General features: G+C 35.5%; 1 protein-coding gene across 1 annotated transcript in view; it reads right to left on the reverse strand.

The window, feature by feature from the left end:
* TENM3 (teneurin transmembrane protein 3) overlaps window positions 1-19771 on the reverse strand; it is a 3314517-nt gene that overhangs the window by 616344 nt on the left and 2678402 nt on the right. The window contains exon 11 of the mRNA XM_074231559.1: window positions 4877-5184. Within this exon, the coding sequence (XP_074087660.1) occupies window positions 4877-5111 (235 nt within the window). The 5' untranslated portion in view covers window positions 5112-5184. The remainder of the gene's footprint in view (window positions 1-4876; window positions 5185-19771) is intronic.

The following is a 19771-nucleotide window of genomic DNA, read 5'->3' on the forward strand; positions in this document are numbered from 1 at the left end:
ATTAAAAAAAATAGCAGGGAGATATATAGGGAACAGGTAGCAGAGAACTTCTAATTTCCTAAGTTATTTCATAATTCATGCTTAGAGAATACTTGTTTAGTAAAGTGACAGATTCAATTTACAGGAATATTTGCAATTCTTGCTTCATTTATCCTCATCAAATGAGATAATATTTGTAAAGTGCTTATTATTTCAGAGGCTAGAATATTTAAGGTGCCTAATTTGTGCCTATTCTCTCCCCTCCTTCTACTTTTTTCATTTTCCAACAGAGAGAGTGGTAGGGGAAAATTCAATAATAACAACTTCTATCTTTCTATCTATCTATCATCTATCTATCTATCTATCTATCTATCTATCTATCTATCTATCTATCATCTATATATCTACTTATGTGTTTATATATATACATATATATGCTTTTTCCTTAACTTTTACAAAAACTTTTCCTACAATCATAAAAATTAGACTGCACAATTATTAGCCTTCCCATTCTGGAAAAGAGAAATTGTAGTTCAGAGAGGTGAATGACTTACCACAGTTATACAACTAGGAACAAATTCAGAGCTCTTGTCTTTAGCTCACAATGCCCAATAACCTTTCGAGGCTTAGATGACTTCTTTTCAAAGCTAAATGGCGCAGTAGCTAGAGTATTGGACTTGTAATCAGGGAAATCTGACACGGATACCTGCTTCTGATACTAACTGGTGGTCCCTGGGCAAGTCATTTAAACTCTCTCAAGTCTTAGTTTCCTCGTTTGTAAAGTAGGGACAAAACCAACACCCAACTTAGTTTTTTGTTTTTGTTTGTTTGTTTAGTTTCAAGGAGATAAAATATGTAAAGTGTTTGTAAAACTCACAATGTGAGAGAAATACTGTTAGCTGAACTGGATTGCCTTGATTGCCTCTCTAGTTGCCCTGATTCATATCTGCCCACTGGATCCAGATGGCTCTGGAGAAAGTGAGGCTGGTGACTTAGCACAGCTCCCCCTCACTCAAATCCAATTCACTTGTTTGTCATGTCATCACCTCCCTGATGTTAACAAAAGGACAAATATCAATCAGTGAGGTCAAGAGAAATAAAGGGATTTTCTCAAGGTTCCTTAAGTAGTAAATGAGAGAGTCAGGATTTGGGGAGTTTTGCTTTGGGCAATTATAGGAATAGTGAGTATAGAGTGGCTGAATGTCATACTATTCCAAGTTTTAAAAATAAGTAGTATTGATTTAATATTTTTAAAATAATAGATTAAATTAGAAAGAGAGAGGAGGCAGGACTAACTATTTTTTAATCCTTGACTAATATTATTATTATAAGCATTTATTATACATTATGATAAATAAATAATAATTACTTATTATAAAATACTTGACTAAATTGTTATGGGATACAGTATATAGTGGCTGGCCTATCAAATAAAATTTTTTCAGCTTCAGTAACCTCTAACCACAAGACATGGAGCAGTTGTTCTATATGTCCAAGGAATAATGAAATCATGGATCCTTGAAATACTGAAATGTATATGGTTACAGTGGCAATAAGCACATATTGTTCATTTTATCATTAATATGACAACTCAAGAGCCATTGGGGGAAAATCAGACTTAGAAAATTAGAAACTATTCTGAGAAGTAAAGACTGAGAAGTTTTTCAAAGTTTGCTTAGTATAACAAACACATGGCCTTTTAACCAGTACATTTTTCCACAGCCCTCCTATACTTCCTACTCCAATCATAACATCAGTAAAGAAAAAAAAAAGAACAGAATATCACGGAGTGAAGGAAGGCACACGGAGGGAACCCAAATGAGGGAGAAATGGGTGTCTGTGAAGGTGTCAGACTAAGTTTTTGAGACTGACTTCCTTGTACAGTTATAACCATTCCCAGACTGCCCTGTTAAAAAAAAAAGTATTAATTTGACTACCCTAAGAGTAAGAAAGGAATTCATTCAGTCCTTGGTCTGTCTTTTTAGATCAACAGCAAAGGTGTTACACATACTATTTATTGGTTTTTATGATGTAGTGACACATTCCCCAGAAATCTGACTAAAATCCCTTTCACTTGCTTCATAAAGTCAAAGAGCAATTACTTCATATTGGATTGCCCATTTTCCCCTTTGGATATAGTTGATTTTGTCTGTATTTTCTGGAAATTATGATTTTCTTTCTTTTTTTCAGTTTAAGCAGTTGCATTTATTAATATTTGGGGGGGGTTATGCTAGTTCCTTTTTCCCTTTAATTCCTTCATCTCTGCTATTTTTCAACTTTCTTTTCCTTGGAATACTGCTGTTTCCCTCCCCCCAACCACCCCATTTCCAGCTTCCTTGTTTAATTCCCCTTCTCAAAGAACACCTCTAAGAACTACCAAGCCTTGGCTCACACAGAATGGATAATAGTACCTCAAGGTCCCATAAGGGGGGCTTGAGACCTAGCATTTCTACAGATGGTATCGCTATGTCATCATAAAGAGCCTGGGTTGTATTAACACTGCCCAGGAGGTAAACATTTCAGTTCTCTATTTTTAACCCCTCTAAGCATCCATTCTCTGCCAAAGCTGAATGCTTGCTTGGGGTGGAGTTGGGCTTTCCAAATTTTATAATTTTACTACCACATGTGTTGTACACTGCTTAGAACTTCTTTCTCCCAATGTTCCCTGTATAGTTGCTTCTCAAATGGCATAAGCGCAGTTGTTTTTGCTATAGAAAATCAAAATTGTATACTGGGTCCAAAATGTATTTCTATCTACCCACTCTAATTCTTTCTTTTGAAATAACCAGTGTTGACAGCGGGCTCCAACCTGAATCATGACAAGTCCAGAGCACAATGTCATAGAAGGAAAGAATGTTCTGTTTTAAACACAATTCAATTAAAGTTCAGGTACTATTGGATATTTGTCTTCTATCAAGGACACTTTTCTCCATTTCTATTCTATATATCCAACCAAAAGGGCCAAATTAAATCTTAAAAAGCTTTATTTTTTATTATAAATGGTGCCACTAATAACTCATAAACCATTATGTAGACATAGTAGTTCTCACATGAATATTAAGTGATTTTTTTGACAAAAGTAGATTTCAGGGAAACATTTGTAGAAGCAACTATGATGTATCAGTGGGGAAAAGGCTTGTAAGAGCTGCTGAAAGTTTTGTAATTTCCAGAATTCTTAAACATTTAAAAATCAAAGCTTATGAAACTAATGTATAATAATTAAAGAGGGCAACATTTTCTATTTTCTTTTATTTTCTTAGCAAATTTCATAAATAATGTAACTTCCCAATTTTTTCTTTATTGAGTTCTTCATATTTTGTTTTAGATTAAAATATGAATAATTATTGAAGAAAATAGCTCTTTTCTTTTTAAGTTTTAGACAGTTGTCTATTAAAGTCCACATAAGCTTATCAATTTAGACCTGGACAGGTTTCAAAGACCATCATTTCTAGTTAGACTGTGAAGGTCATCTATTCTATGTACTAAAGTGGGGAGAAATATATAAGTGAAGAGGATTCCCACATCAACAAAGTCATAGATACTTCAAAACTTGCAGCCAGTATTTTGGAACCGATATCAATAAAAAGTAAAAGAAAATAAAAGAAAATGTAGAAAAAATAAAGGAAAGATATTTTATGTAGGAGAAAACTAAGTTATGGAAGTCCTAAACACCATAAGGAAGTACTGGGCAAAAATAAAAAAAAAAACAGCCTTAATAAAAACTAGAGCAAATATATAAAAGAGTGAACTGTTATGGCTGATGTTTTTTAGGGGTTTTTTTGCAAGGCAATGGGGTTACGTGGCTTGCCCAAGGTGACTAGGTAATTATTAAGTGTCTGAGTCTGGATTTGAACTCAGGTCCTCCTGACTCCAGGGCCGGTGCTCCATCCACTGCACCACCTAGCCACGCCTATTATGGCTGATTTTTGAAGTGGATATTTCAGGGCAACTTGGACCTTCCACAAAATACTCCTTTCATGTCACAGTCTCTTGCTACAAATAATGGGAAGGATGAGCTGTTTCATTTTATCAGTGAATTTGTTCTTAGGATCACTTTCTTGGGAGAAAGCTGAATAGAGTGAACTCCTCTTCCACCTGGGCAATCATTTATTTTGTTCAGTGTTTAGCTTGAAAACCACTTCTGATACAAGATATTTCTTAACCCCATTACCAGCTTTTTTCTCATCAACTTATATTTATTTTTGCATACATTGCATATATTTCTATCATATATGCCTATCATTTCTACTTGGTATAATGTGTAAGCTACTTGAGGGTAAAGATGGTTCCATGTTTGTCTCTGGTGTCCCAGAGTTTAGGACAAAGTGCTTTGTACTTAATCAGCACTTAAATGTTTGTTGTTGATTGATGATTGAAAAGAGAAGGATTTCTTTGCTTACTATTTTCCCTCTTGTTCCCTTAGTACCTTAGGAGGAGACAGGGCTCAGCTATCAATGCCTTAATGCATATTTTCATCAAGTGTAGAGTCTTAATTAATTTAGGGAGACCCAGGCTCTAGCAATAAGCTTACTTCCCCAACAGTTACATTTTGGTAAGTCCTTAGAACTATTGGGAGAGTTCCATTAGTGTAAAATGTCTATATATGAAGTACTGAGTTCCACCTACTTTGGTCAATTGAATAGCCATTACCTCTATATTTTAAAAAAAATTTCAAAGGGCTTTGGAACACATTTCTATGAATTCATACCTCAAAGATGACTCTGATTTTTTTAAGCATACTAGTGCTCTAAAAAAAACACATCAGTGGATACTTTTTCAAGAATCCATCAGAAAAAAACGATAATACTTGTCCAGAGCAAAAAGAATTTTCACAAAATTCACATGCAGTTGAGCAACATTTAGCAAGCCTTGGTGCTACGTAGGGGAAGCTACCTACCTTGCCTGGGGTACTCGTCGGCTTCTCTGTGAACCAAATCCTTTACTCTATTCCCATAGAGCAGCCGAGAGGAATCATGATCAAAAGCTTTCAGAGTTTCACTGGAACTGTAAGACTTCTGGGTAGGCACCCTGCACTCCTCATTGTCCGCCGAAGAATTTGTGTAACGTCTTTGTTCCTTTTCTCGCCTGCTCTTCGTCAACGAGCAATAAGGTCTGCGTTCCTTTACATCCATACTTCATTCCTTCTGTGGGCTCATCAGTCCCACTTATTGCAAACTCTCTTCAACATTCAATCTGCGCTTGCCTCTGGAAAAAAAATATTAAAAATATATAATTTTTTTTGTTTGTAAATAGCATATTTTTTACACTAACATCTATATGGGTACAGCTTCAAGTGACTGCTGAGCAATGGAAAAATCTATAGTAGTTTTAAATAAGCTGCATTATTTTATCAGGATGGCATAGATCTGAGTAATCAGAAAAACAAACAAACCCAAAAACTGTACTATAGAGGAAGAGTACTAGCCTAGGTTCCACGGCGGTTTGAGTACAATTCTTAATTTTTACGCATACTGGATACATGACTTCAGATGTAAACTTCCAGTTTTCTGGGCAATTCTCTAAGCCAAGACTTCTTAGCCATTTTTTAAAATATCTTAGACCTCTTTGGGGAGGATGGGATCTAATAAAGCCTCATGGATTCCTTCTCACGTGATTTTCAGTGAATAAAACAAAATGCATAAGATTAAAAAGGAAATCACTATACAGAAATAGAATTATGCTATTTTTTTTAAAGCTCATGGTCCTCAGGTTAAGAAAGATTGCTCAAGACAATACATTGGAGGAACAAAAGAGTCAACAATGTAGTTAATTCATCTTGGAATTCCCTATCCCTATTTCTAGTCTTATATGCCATAGTAAAGTATATGGACCAGTCACACAGTGGGAGAAAAATAAAATAAAGAGGCAAGCCAAGCAGTATACTGGTATTCCCAAAATATTAAAAAGAACCATAGAAAAGCAATTCCCAAATTTTCCTAGAAAAGTTAGATTCCTTCAAAGTGCAGCTCATACATGAGGTTTTCCCTAATCTCCCAGCTATTCATTCCTCCCTCCCCAAAATATTCTGTATTTACTTTGTGCATCCATATATTTCCTCTGATATGGTATGAGCTCCCTGAGGGCAGGATTTATTTCACTTTTGTTTGCATATCATCAATACTTATATGCCTGGTCTATAATGGGCACTTAATAAATATTTATTAAGAACACACGTTCATTTACCTTAGTGGACTATATATTTAAATTTTTGTCACTCCATACAGTCCTTGCATAGAAAAGGTAGGGGAAAATTAATAACAGCTTGTTTTCTACTCTGGAGGTTTGTTTTCCTCCAGGGAGCTCAAATCCCTTAAAGTCCTTAATTTTTGTGAGTATTTGAATACAAAAAGATCTGTGTCAGATGGAGCAGATTCACAGCTACTGCTAATGGGAATGGGAATTGCATATTTAATCTGCTGTATCTGATTCTTAGAGTTTTGTGAATCAAAAATTTTCTCTAAAGCTCAAATTTCATCAAGATAAATATAGTGTCACCCCTATTAAGGGTATTAAGGGTTTTTAAGGACTCAGTAATGGAAATGCTTCCTCTTTCAGCTTTAAAGAAAAACTGGGTGGGTTTGAGTTCTAAATTCTTTCCTTCCCTCTATCCACCTATCCTAACCATAGAAAAGTCAGGCAACAAAATATAAATTATACATGAAATCATGCAAAACATTTCCATATTAGCCATGATGCAAAAAGCAAGAAAAATAAAGAGAAAAAATTATACTTCAATTTGTACTCAGAGTACTCAGCTCGTTCACTAGAAGATAATAATATTGTAAATCTTTCAGAATTGTCTTGGATCACTATATTGTTCAGAATAAGTTTGTCATAGTTGATCATCCTTACAATGCTGCTGCTTCTGTTCCTGCTTACAACAATCTTGTTCTGCTCATTTCACTCTTCATCAATTCATGGAGGTTTTCCCGGGTTTTTCCTGAAACCATCCCCATCATAGTTTCTTATAATATAATAGTACTCTATCAGTTATTTTCCACTTGATGGACATACCCTCAATTTTCAATTCATCATCATCACAAAAAAGAATCTGCTATGAATATTTTTGTGCTAAGAGGTTATTTCCCTTTTTCTCTTTATCTCTTTTGGATGCAGACCTAGTAATACTATTGTTGGGTCAAAAGGTATGCATTTTAATAACCCTCTGGTTTAGTTCCAAATTGACTTCCAGAATGGTTGTATCTGTTCCCACCTCCACCAATAGTGCATTACTGTGCCAATTTTGCCACATCTTTTCCAGCATTTGTCATTTTTCTTTTCTGTCATATTGACCAATCTGATAAATGTTAAATGGTACTTCAGAGTTATTTTATTATGCATTTCTCTAATCAGAAAAGATTTAGAACATTTTTTCATATGACTATAGACATCTTTGATTTATTCTGAAAACTGCCTACTTATATTCTTTGACCTTTTATGAACTGGCCTTCTTCAATTTTCTTTTTTTAGGTTTTTTTGCAAGGCAAATGGGGTTAAGTGGCTTGCCCAAGGCCACACAGCTAGGTAATTATTAAGTGTCTGAGGTTGGATTTGAACTCAGGTACTCCAGACTTCAGGAACAGTGCTCTATCTACTGTGCCACCTAACTGCACCCTTCTTCAATTTTTGATCAATTGTTTTACCCCAAGTGAAATAATTCTTAATTATGATTTTGTTTAGCACCATTACCATTGACAAATATGCCACCTTCCCCTTCCTCAAAGAACTGTAATTTTTAAATTAAATTTGTTGTTTTCCCAACAAGAGAAGTAGATAAATTCTTGTTCAAAATGTAAATTCTATGCTAAATGAGGTAATATTTGATGAGTTCTTAGCACAAGACATATATCATAGGCACTTACTAAATCCTTGTCTCTATCTTTTCTAATTGTACATCTAAAACGTTATGGATTTAGTTCTAATAGTCTGTCTTTGCATCTGTGTCATCTTTGCATATCATCCTTCAGATACACTCTTTTGAGGAATCTGAACCATGCCAGCAGGAAGTAAAATAACTAGAGTGGGGCCATTGGGGACTTTTTTCCTGGGGATCAAATTTATAGGGTGCTGACAATATTTCTATCCCTTCATCAAAGAGAAATAAATGAGTTTAGCAGCAAAAATAATCCGTTAAAACAGGAAGGTGCCTCACCCCAGGTGAGCTGCTCCTCAACCTAGCTAGTTCTGCTTTCTATTCAGCAATTTACACCCACACTCACATATAGACATACCAGTGATTTGTAATCACATTCACATATAGGCATACCACCATACACATATAGGCAATATCCTGGCTTCCTCTCCATTTTGGGTCTTGTGACCTAGAGATCCAAGGTGTCTCCCCAAGGTTTCAACTTTCCCAACTGAATCTGATTTTCTGAAAATTGATTTAATGGACTTCTCTCCCTTCTTTGCAGAGGCTAGGGACCATAGTAGTGCAATACTGTTTATGTGTTCAGTCAATTTGCTGATCTGATTTTGCTCTTTAAAAAAAATGACTTTCTTATTTTCCTCTTTCTCTTTACCTATCTTTCTTTCTCCCTCCCTCCCTTCCTTCCTTCCTCCTTTCCTTCCTCCCTCTCTCCCTTCCTTCCTTCCTTCCTTCCTTCCTTCCTTCCTTCCTTCCTTCCTTCCTTCCTTCCTTCCTTCCTTCCTTCCTTCCTCCTTCCTTCCTTCCTTCCTTCCTTCCTTCCTTCCTTCCTTCCTTCCTTCCTTCCTTCCTTCCTTCCTTCCTTCCTTCCTTCCAGTACTTTGTCATCATATCTTACCCAGGCTGGAAATACAGGGCTTACTCACATCTAACCACTTATGTGTATGGGAACACCGACCTGCTTCATGTATGACTGAGGTAGGTTCACCCACACACACACACACAGACCCAAAGGATCATAACAATACCACCATCAATTTGCCATAGAGATTCCATTTGTAGAAGTTATAGCAACTTAAAACTGATGTCCCCAGGAGATGTTAGCCTTCAACTCCTCTGCAGGGAGGAGTATAGATTTGCATCACCACAAGTGTTTTTTTTTTTTTAATCATTTCTTATAAGAATGAATTCTCTGCATAAGACAGAAGAATTATATATTTGGAAATGAAGGTGATGAAAATATTTCAACAAAACACTGTTCAAGAGTTTGAGAGTACCAGCGCTTCATTCTGATGGCATTTGATCTGGGTACCAGAACTGTTGTTTTAAACTTGTGATTCAAACATGGCAATATTCAAGAATGGAAGAGGGGGTAGGACACCACTCCACTAGGGCCCAGCAGGAGTCCAATATCACAACACCATCCACTAGACTGAGGAAGACCAGTCTGCAGTTTTCATTCTCCCTATACTTACTTTTTAAAAAAATTTATTTATTTATACACCCAAAGGGCAATAAAAATGTGCATATACTTTGATCCAGCTATACCACTACTGGGTCTATAATACCCTGAAGAGATCATGCAAAAGGGTAAAAATATCACTTGTACAAAAATATTCATAGCATCCCTATTTGTGGAGGCCAAGCATTGGAAATTAAGTGAATGTCCTTCAACTGGGGAAATGGCTTAACAAATTGTGGTATACGTATGTCATGGAACACTATTGTTCTATTAGAAACCAGGAGGGATGGGAATTCAGGGAAGCCTGGAGGGATTTGCATGAATTGTTGCTGAGCAAGATGAGCAGAACCAGAACATTGTACATACTAATAGCAATTTGGGGGTGATGATCAACCTTAATGTACTTGCTTATTCCATCAGTGCAACAATCAGGCACAATTTTGGGGCATCTGTGATAGAGAATACCATCTGTATCCAGAGAAAAAAATATGGAGTTTAAACAAAGACCAAAGACTATTACCTTTAATTTAAAAAAAAATCTTATTATATAATCTTGCTATCTCTTATATTTTATTTTTTTCTCTTAAGGATATGATTTCTCTCTCAACACATTCAATTTAGATCAATGTATAGCATGAAAACAATGTAAAGACTAACAGACTGCCTTCTTTTGAGGGGTGGAGGGAGTGAAGCAAGATTTGGGGGAAAATTATGAAATTCAAAAATAAATTAATTAATTAAAAAAAAGAAATTCAAAGTTAAAAAATCATTTATTTAAGGCAATGGGGTTAAGTAATTTGCCTTAGGTCACACAGTTTGGCAATTATTAAGTGTCTGAGGCCAAATTTGAACTCACATCCCCCTGATTCCTGGGCTGGTGCTCTATCCACCTAGCTGGCTCCTCTTTATACTTTCTAGATTCAAGCTTGTCCTAGAGGCAACTCCGACTCTCTGTGGTTCTGAGCCCCAAACCATCCTTGACCTCATGTACTCAACTCATAATCTCAAGCTCTACATTACTGATCAGCACTCCCTCTACCTCAAACCACTAAAGTCTCCTATGCCATGTCACTAATATTCCATCAATAATCCTTTTCTATATGGTGACCTACCAAGTATACTAAGAGAAGTTCCAAGGGACATATATGCATGTTTGAAAGGTGGTGCCACCCAGAGCACTGGTATTTGTAGATCCAAGATAATAAAATTTTAAAAAAGATTCAACATTTTAGGGCCAATTAAATTTTTATATCCATACCAAGTTATTCCTCTTTGCAATAACTATAAACAGCTCCTATAGTAAAAGCTCCATTATTCTACAGACTGCCCACTGATATCATCAGTCAGTTAAAAATCATTTATTAAATAATTACTATAGGTTAGGCATTACGCTAAGGGTTGGGGATAAAACTAAAGGCAAAGATAAGTCAGTACTCTCAAGGAACTCAAATACCTTTTAAGTATTGTTCCTATAAAACTGACTATGACCTGCAATAATATTTTTTCCTAATAGGTTTCCCCCAGAATCAATTCCTGATGTTACATAGGGGCATGCCTGTCTGACCTGCAGATTTTCCTGTCTTTATTCTTTATCACTTTGCTTATTTTATTACAAGTGCCCCTGAAGATTCCATCCTCAACAGTCTTTTCTCTTTTTCAGTGGTTTGTATATATGTATGAGTCTGGATTTCTTTCCTATTTACATAATTCAGTAATGTCCTCTGAACAAACTATTTCCCAATCGCCTTTGCCCCCTGGTCTTTTTTGCTGTATCTGGGTCCTTATCTCTGTCACTTTTATTTAAATGTCTTGCCTCCATCTAAAAATAAAATAGTTCAATTTTCTTCTCAGTCAAATATCTATACCACTCTTTCCCATATTTCCAAACATGCATTCAAGGAGCTGTCTCTAATTTTCCTCTTCCTCTCTCACTCACATCCCACTTGCCAATTAAGTGCTATATGTTCTTTTTCTTTCCATTTTACCAAATCCCATTACTTTCTGGTTGTATGTGTCTGGCATCAATAGAACAACAATTCTGGTATGAATCATTTCAGAGTTCAAGAGCCCACTTCTAGCATAGACCTTCACAGTACTCTCCCCCCCCCCAGTGTATGGTTGTTAAATCATTTTTAGTTGCATCTGATTCTTCATGACCCCTTTTGGGGATTTTATTGGCAAAGGCACTGGAGTGGTTTCCTATTTCCTTAACCAGTTCATTTTACAAATGAGGAAACTGAGGAAAACAGTTAAGCGACTTGCTCAGAGTCACATGGCTAGTAAGAGTCAGAGATCAGGGGCTGCTGGGTGGCACAGTGGATAGAGTACCGTCCCAATAGTCAGGAGTACCTGAGTTCAAATCCAACCTCAGACACTTAATTACCTAGCTGTGTGGCCTTGGACAAGCCACTTAACCCCATTGCCTTGAAAAACTAAAAAAAAAAAAAAAGAGTCAGAGATCAGATCTGAACTCAGAAAGTACAGTCCTCAATACTTCAGAATGGGACTCTATTCACTGTGCTGCCTAGTGATCTCTCTAACAATATGTATTGTCTGCCAATAAAAAGTTGATCAAAAATAAATTCTCTTTTCACATGAATTTATACTTTTGCTATTGAATTCCACTAGTTATGAGGAATACTTGAAAATATTTTATCTGGATTATTGAACCCCTCTTCAATCTAATCTGATAGTTTCCTGCTTCTCTAATCATCCTACCCATTACTTTGTCAAACTTTTAAAAAGAATTTTCTTAATATACTGTCTTCTTTTAAAATCCTTCCAATAGCTTTTCTAGATGCCTGCAATTTTTTCAATCTGGCTGTCCAGGCACATTAAAAGAGTTTGAACCTCCAGCATGCTATGGACATGCTTTAAATGTTATAGACATAGTGAATGCCTTTGTACTGGATAATTAAAATGACAATGCACAGACATAGTAGCTTACTATCAATCCTTTCTTTTCCTCTTTTTGTTCAAACTTGTTCACATTTGTTTGATTCAAACAAAAGTTGCTTCTGACTTACTTATCCATTAGAGTTTTATAAACACATTTGATTTCAAGCAAACTAATTAAACATCAGTCCAAGACAGTCTTAAGCTCTCCAGAAGAAAAGAGATACATAAATCTAATAAATGATCCTCAAGGAGTATTTAAATGACTAATCAAATGCAAGTCAAGACTGAAAACTGATAGATGTTGTAGGGTTTGAAGAGTTTTTGATTTGTGTTTTTTAAAGTCTTATTTTTTGAGATAACTAATGTGGATTAAAAAAATGTGCCTTGCATTCCACATACACATTTAATTGTCATTCCTACGTTTTAAAATTTGATACCTTGGGAAAACTGAAAGATTTTTTTCCTGTTTATATTTGGGGCTTTTCAAATGGAAATATTGGTAACACTAGGGATAGAAATATTTTCTCAGACATTTCAATATTGTGGCTTACTTTGTTTCAATCTATGAATATAAAAGGTTTTCTTTCTATTACACAGTTTGACAATCTGGAAAATGAAATAAACACTTCTATAACATGATAATGTAAAGTTATATTATCATAATTAAAGGTTTTAATTTCTATTCTTTTTTTTAACACGGCTTATAAAGAAATGCAAATTGAGCTTCTAAGAACTGAGTAGTGAAATAGGGATTCCTGTGTTAGTAGAAAATCCTGTGTTAGTGCAAATTGTAAAGGTCTTTGTCACTAAACACCTGAGGTTTTCATTATTCTTGAAAGCTATCCAAAGTGCCATGAGAAATCGAAAACCCTGTTCTACCATCAAAGACAAAAACAATTTGATCTTAAAGAAAAGTCTTCAAGGATTTGCAGCTCTTCTTCATAATAATAAAAAGTCCTTTGCATCAGGAATTTCATTATTACACAGAGTTCAAACTCTTCAAAGATTTAATCTACACTATAATGTTTGCAAGTAGTGATATGCTTCTCAGACAAGTCAATGAATTCAATATGACTTCAAAAGGCAGTTTTCTGGGTTATCTACTGCAGCTCTACTCTAAGGAGAAGGTTGGAAAATGCAGGCTGTTTAAATAAATTGATGAAGTATTTTGATGATGATACCACTGACATAAGCAAGGATAGAGAGCATTTTGTTCACATTCTACATAAGGCAATGCTACTTTAGCAATCTGACTCTCTCTATGTTGCCTGGTTAATTTGGCCAATTCCTCATAAACAATGATAAGTGCAGAGCACAGAAGAACCTGAAACATATTGCAGTATGTATTACAGTATTTGTTTCTTCTCAGAATACAAATACTATTTAAAGTCATAGTTTTCATTTTGTGACACAAGCAAAGAAATTAATTATTTCCCAAGGTTTCCTGTGAAGAATTTTTAAATGGTTCTGTTTGAGCTTTCTCACACAGCATCTCAGCACAAAGCTTTGCACATGGTATGCTCTTAGTCCATGATTTTTCAATTGAAAAGGTAGATATAGCAGCCATTCATTCTAAAATCTTTATTAAGTTTCTGTGTGCAAGGTAGCATTTTGAATTACAGAAACTGTACTACTGGCCTCAAAAAAACTACAGAATAGGGCGGCTAAGTGACACAGTGGATAGAGCACAGGCCCTGGAGTCAGAAGTACCTGAGTTCAAATCCAGACTCAGACACTTAATAATTACCTAGCTGTCTGGCCTTGGGCAATCCACTTAACCTCGTTTGCCTTGCAAAAACCTAAAAAAAAAAAATCCCCTACAGAACAGCCAAATGAAACTACAAAATGTTTACAAAATTTCAGAACCATTTGTTTCAAGCTCCCCCTTTTTTATTTTAAAGATTTTATTTATTTTGAGTTTTACAATTTTTCTCCTAATCTTACTCCGCACCCCCCCTCAGAAGGCAATTTGTCAGCCTTTACATTGTTCCCGTGGTATCCATTGATCCAAATTGAATATGATGAGAGAAAAATTATATCCTTAAGGAAGAAAGGTAAAGTATAAGAGATAGCAAGATCAGACAATAAGATATCATGTTTTTTTTTTCTAAATTAAAAGTAATAGTCCTTGATCTTTGTTCAAACCCCACAATTCTTTCTCTGGATGCAGATGGCATTCTCCATTGCAGACGGTCCCAAATTGTCCCTGATTGTTGCACTGATGGAATAAGCAAGTACATCTCTGTTGCTCATCACCTCCATGTTGCTGTTAGAGTGTAAAGTGTTTTTCTAGTTCTGCTCATCTCACTCAGCATCAGTTCATGCAAATCCCTCCAGGCTTCCCTGAATTCCCATCCCTCCTGGTTTCTAATAGAACAATAATGTTTTATGACATACATATACCACAGTTTGCTAAGCCATTCCCCAAGTAAAGGACATTTACTTGATTTCCAATTCTTTGCCACCACAAACAGGGCTGCTATCAATATTTTTGTACAAGTAATGTTTTTACCCTTTTTCATCCATCTCTTCAGGGTATAGACCCAGTAAGTGGTATTGCTGGATCAAAGGGTATGCTCATTTTTATTGCCCTTTGGGCATAGTTCCAGACTGCTCTCCAGAAAGGTTGGATGAGTTCACAGCTCCACCAACAATGTATCAGTGTCCCAGATTTCCTACAACCCTTCTAACAATGATCATTGTCCTTTCTGGTCATATTGACCAGTCTGAGAGGTGTGAGGTGGTACCTCAGAGAAGCTTTAATTTGCATTTCTCTAATAAGTAATGATTTAGAGCAATATTTTCATCATTAATCTCCTCATTTGTAAATTGCATTTGCATATCCTTTGACCATTTGTCAATTGGGGAATGGCTTTTTTTAAAAATTTAACTCAGTTCTCTGAATATTTTAGAAAGGAGTCCTTTGTCAGAAATACTAGTTGTAAAGATTGTTTACCTGCCTACTACATTTCTTTTGATCTTGGTTACAGTGGTTTTGTCTGTGCAAAAGCTGTTTAATTTAATATAATCAAAATCATCTAGTTTGTTTTTAGTGATGTTCTCCATCTCTTCTTTAGTCATAAACTGCTTCCCTTTGCATTTTTTTTGCAAGGCAAATGGGGTTAAGTGGATTGCCCAAGGCCACACAGCTAGGTAATTATTAAATGTCTGAGACTAGATTTGAACCTAGGTACTCCTGACTCCAGGGCTGGTGCTTTATCCACTGCGCCACCTAGCCTCCCCCTCAAGTTCCCTTTTTAAAAGAAGACTATTTTTTTCCTCCAGGGAATCACAGAAAAACTAAAATTATAAGTACCTCCAAAATTCAATGAATTTATAATCCATTATATAAACCTGATAATCTACACAATCTAAGACTGGTTATTGAGGCAGGACTATGGTTCAGCCATAATGTAATATGGAAATCACCCTTTATAACCTCCTTTTCCCCTAACTGCAGTTCTAGGCAATTGTCTTAAAAGTGAAATTTTTGGAAAGTAATCCATCTCAAATCTGAGAGACTATCTCTAAGTATTTTCCAATGACTTACATTTACTCAGCAATTATATTATTATAATACAATAAAATAAGATCTGAAAATCAGAAAAATGGATTTTAAAGTATATATTTTAAGTAATTTTAAAAGCCCACTTGTCAAATTTCCTAATTGTTTTCATTCCTCTTTCTTGTCTACAAGATGAGTCCTTCAACCTTGAGAGAATTACTTGATTAATCTCATGAACAGACTGTTCTTTCACTTTTTTACAATGTGTTGAAGAAGCTCACATAAAAATAATAAACATGATACAGAAAAATCGCATAGTTTATCTGATACATAAATCAGATAAAAGATAATGTTCCTAGTAAACAATATTAGAGAAACTTTTGATTTCAGTTACTAGCAATTTATGTCTCATTTTATAGGCCAATATTTATGATTTATTGCCATTTAGCTTAACATAGATATTTTCTATCCTAAAACTATTTCTAAGTGTTTCCTTTAATGAAGAGGAATTTTAATGTCAATTGAACACAAGAGTAAATCAAAGGCCATTACTGATTTAAGAGAAATTTCAAGGCAGAGGAGGCAAATTTAGAAATCAAGGATAGGATATAGTGGAGGGTAAAATGAAACGTAATTATGGAATTTTTAAAAATATTGTGGGACAACTTTATGACTGAAATGGGGGCATTTTGAACTTCCTATTAAAGAACACAAAGAAAATATATCTTGGATGCTTATGGCAAAAAGTTATAGCATAGAATAAAAGGTATAGTATAAAAAAAGAGAACTAGGGAACTCAAAATGGAAAAACAAATTAACTCTTTCTTGGAAAGGTATGAGAAAGATAAACAGAACAGGGTCAAATGGAAGAAGTTTAGGAGGATAAAACAAATTATGGCACAGTCAACAGACATCAAAAGAAATTTAAAGTAAGATCAATAATAAGTTAAAGTAATAAAAAACCCAGTAAAGATACCACAATTCTTTTAGTAAAAATAACAAATATATAAATTAGGATAATAAAGGCATGAATAACATCTAAAATTGGCTATTGACATTAAATAGAAAATGGAAAAATCTTAAGATTGGAAAACAAATAAATTAGTAAAAGAAAAATAATTGAAACTCTTACTATATCCCAAATATTTATTTTTAAAAGATTTTTCTATAGTGGAAAAAAAGAAGAAATCTAAAAACCTTTCTTAAGAAGAAAAAAGAATAATGAAGTTATAATAATGAAAACATTCAAATGAAAGCCAAATATACACCAATGAGAAAGGAACCATATGTCATATGAAGCCTTTTCTAACATGAGAAGTTCACCTGCCTTTCCCACTCTAGATAATTAATCAAAATGAAGATATAACAGAGAAAGTATACTTCTTTTAAAAAAAATATAATAATCTAGTCTTTGGGTTACAAAAGCATGAATAACTTCAGTGAAGTGCACAGTGTAGAAAGGTCATCATCTCTCTCCTAAGAATAGATGAGAAAAGGCACTCGAGAATTCAAAAGCAGCTGAGCCTAAGGGAGTGTTCCTTGACTGTAGACCTTTAGGGCAAAGTGTAAATAAGACCCATCAATTCATCTGCCTGCCAGGATCTTATGATATCCATCTGATCTATTTATTCATTTCCATGATGGTTTTAAAAGCAGTAATCTATAATGAGCTTCTATCTCTTCATTCATTTGAAACAAGTCCCTAGAATATTCTAGTATTCATGATAAGTTCACAGCTTTTAAAAACTTGGACTCATATGTCATATATGAAATTGAAAAAAAAACCCAGTGATTATATAAAAGAAAATACATTCTTAACCTTGCAAAAGGATGCAGGTATATGTGTGAGTGTGAAAAAGAAGAAAACTTTATTATTCACAAGAATAAATCTTTTTTTCTTGCTGCCATTATACTTTGTATATATATTTTTCATACTTCCATGAAATGAGTCAAAAAAATCCAATAAGCCTTTTATTAAGTGTCTACCATGGGGAAAGCACTATGCTAGATTTAGGGGATGGCAAACTTACTCTCATTAACAACCACAGCAACAATAATCACTATAATTCACATTGATATAGCATTAAGATATACAAAGTATTTCTCTCCCCTGTTTGGTGTGAAGGGCAAATATTAGTATCTCCATTTTGTAGAGAAGAAAAATGAGACTCAGAGAAGTTGGGAATTACTCATAGTCAACCAGCTAATAAATGTGTGAACTAGAATAGTCATTCTTTCAGTTATTTACTCATTTATTCAACATGCTCCTAAGTGTTTGCTATCCACCAGGAAGCATACTAGGTGCCAGGAATTCAAAGACAAAAACAAAACAACCCCTGCCCTCAAGGGGCTTACCTTCTACTAGGGTAAAGTAACAAAAGAAATACAACATATATAGAAAGTAAATACAAAATGGCAGGTAAAAGAGATAGAAAAGGCTTCTTGTAGGAGGTCACATGAATTAAGTCTTGAATAAAACTAAGGATTCTTAACCATGAAGGGGGAGAGAAAAATCCAGTTAGGCATATGGGATACAATCTATTAGGAAGAATTGAATGGAGGTGGGAGGGGAGAGATTGTTGTCTAAGGGGAGTGACAAGTAGGTCAGACAGCGTGATTGAAGAGAACAATATGAAATGAGACTGGAAAAACAAATTGGAACCAGAATATGAGGGATTTAACAGTCAAGGGATAAGAAAGAATAAAAAAAGACTCTTCTGCTTAAGGGTCTATATGGCCTCATGAAAGTATGTGAAATCTAAAAAAGGGAAGAATTCCTTAGTAGAATTGGGAGAAATAAACTTCTGCTGTCCTTCCATCTCTCCCTACCCCTCTCTTCTTGTCTCTGTCTGTCTCCCCTTCCCACCTTCCCTTTCTGCCTCTCTGTCTGTGAGTCTCCTCTTTCCTCCTCCTATCACCTTTTCTTCCCTCTCTTTGAATCTCAAACTCTGTATGTGTATTTCTCCCCCATTTTGCCTAGAAAGAAGCATGTTGCTTTGGGTTCTGATTCCCCAATTTTCCCTAATTGGGCCAAGGGGCAGCTAAGTGGAAGACTCATCTTCTTGAGTTGGCCTCAGACTCACACTAGCTGTGTGACTCTGGGTAAGTCACTTGACCTTGTTTTTATCTATTTTCTCCTCTGTGAAATGAACTGGAGAAGGAAAGGCCAAACTACTCCGGTATCTTTGCCAAGAAAACCCATAAACAATCAGGAAAGAATCAGGGGTCATAAAGAATCAGGAAAAACTGAACAAGAACTGAAAGACAGCTGGGCCAAATGACACATGACTCACTGCTCTGTGGATTTGGATTTAATGACGAGAATTTGAAAGAATTAGAAGTTCTATCCTCCTCTCTACTGTTTCCTAGCTATTCTTGGTCAAGTCAAAATCACTTATTTCTGTGAGATTTGGTGGTTGCTTTCAATGTTCAGATTCCAGAGCAGTTTGTCATTTTATTCTCCAGTTCATTTTACAGATAAGGAAACCGAGGCAGAGTCAAGTGACTGGGTCACATCACACGGCTTATAAGAGACTGAGGCTGGATTTGAGCTCATAAAGATGAGTTTTCCTCATTCCAAACCCAATGCTGTATCCACTCTGCCACCTCCTTGCCCAGAAACTCACTTATCTGTTAAATGAAGGGGTCAGAGGAGATGATTTTAAAACTTCTTTCCAGTCTTATCATCCTTGACTCTAGGATTAAGAGGAAGGCAGAATATGACTTGAAGAACAGAGGGAGGGTCTAGCAGAAGCCGTACCACTTTAGGAGATAAGACTGATTCAAGGACTTTTGTAGAGTCTCAGAAGCATTCTTGGGAGGCCTGCGAACCTCTGGGTCTGCTTTTTGAATTGGACAGTTTAGGAATCAAAGTTTCTAACCAACACATGCATCTCTGACCAGGGAAGTTGTGACATGCATCAAGCATGTTGATCTTATAAACCTGGGTTCCTTGCAGGCCATCTATGAAGTTAGATTAAAGGGCTCTCTTCTCCCCCTTGGGCCCAGAAGAGATTTTGCTATAACTTCTTAAGCACCAAAGGGAGATGAACCTCGT

This window comes from Macrotis lagotis, chromosome 3 (assembly GCF_037893015.1).
Source record: "Macrotis lagotis isolate mMagLag1 chromosome 3, bilby.v1.9.chrom.fasta, whole genome shotgun sequence".
NCBI lineage: Eukaryota > Metazoa > Chordata > Mammalia > Peramelemorphia > Peramelidae > Macrotis > Macrotis lagotis.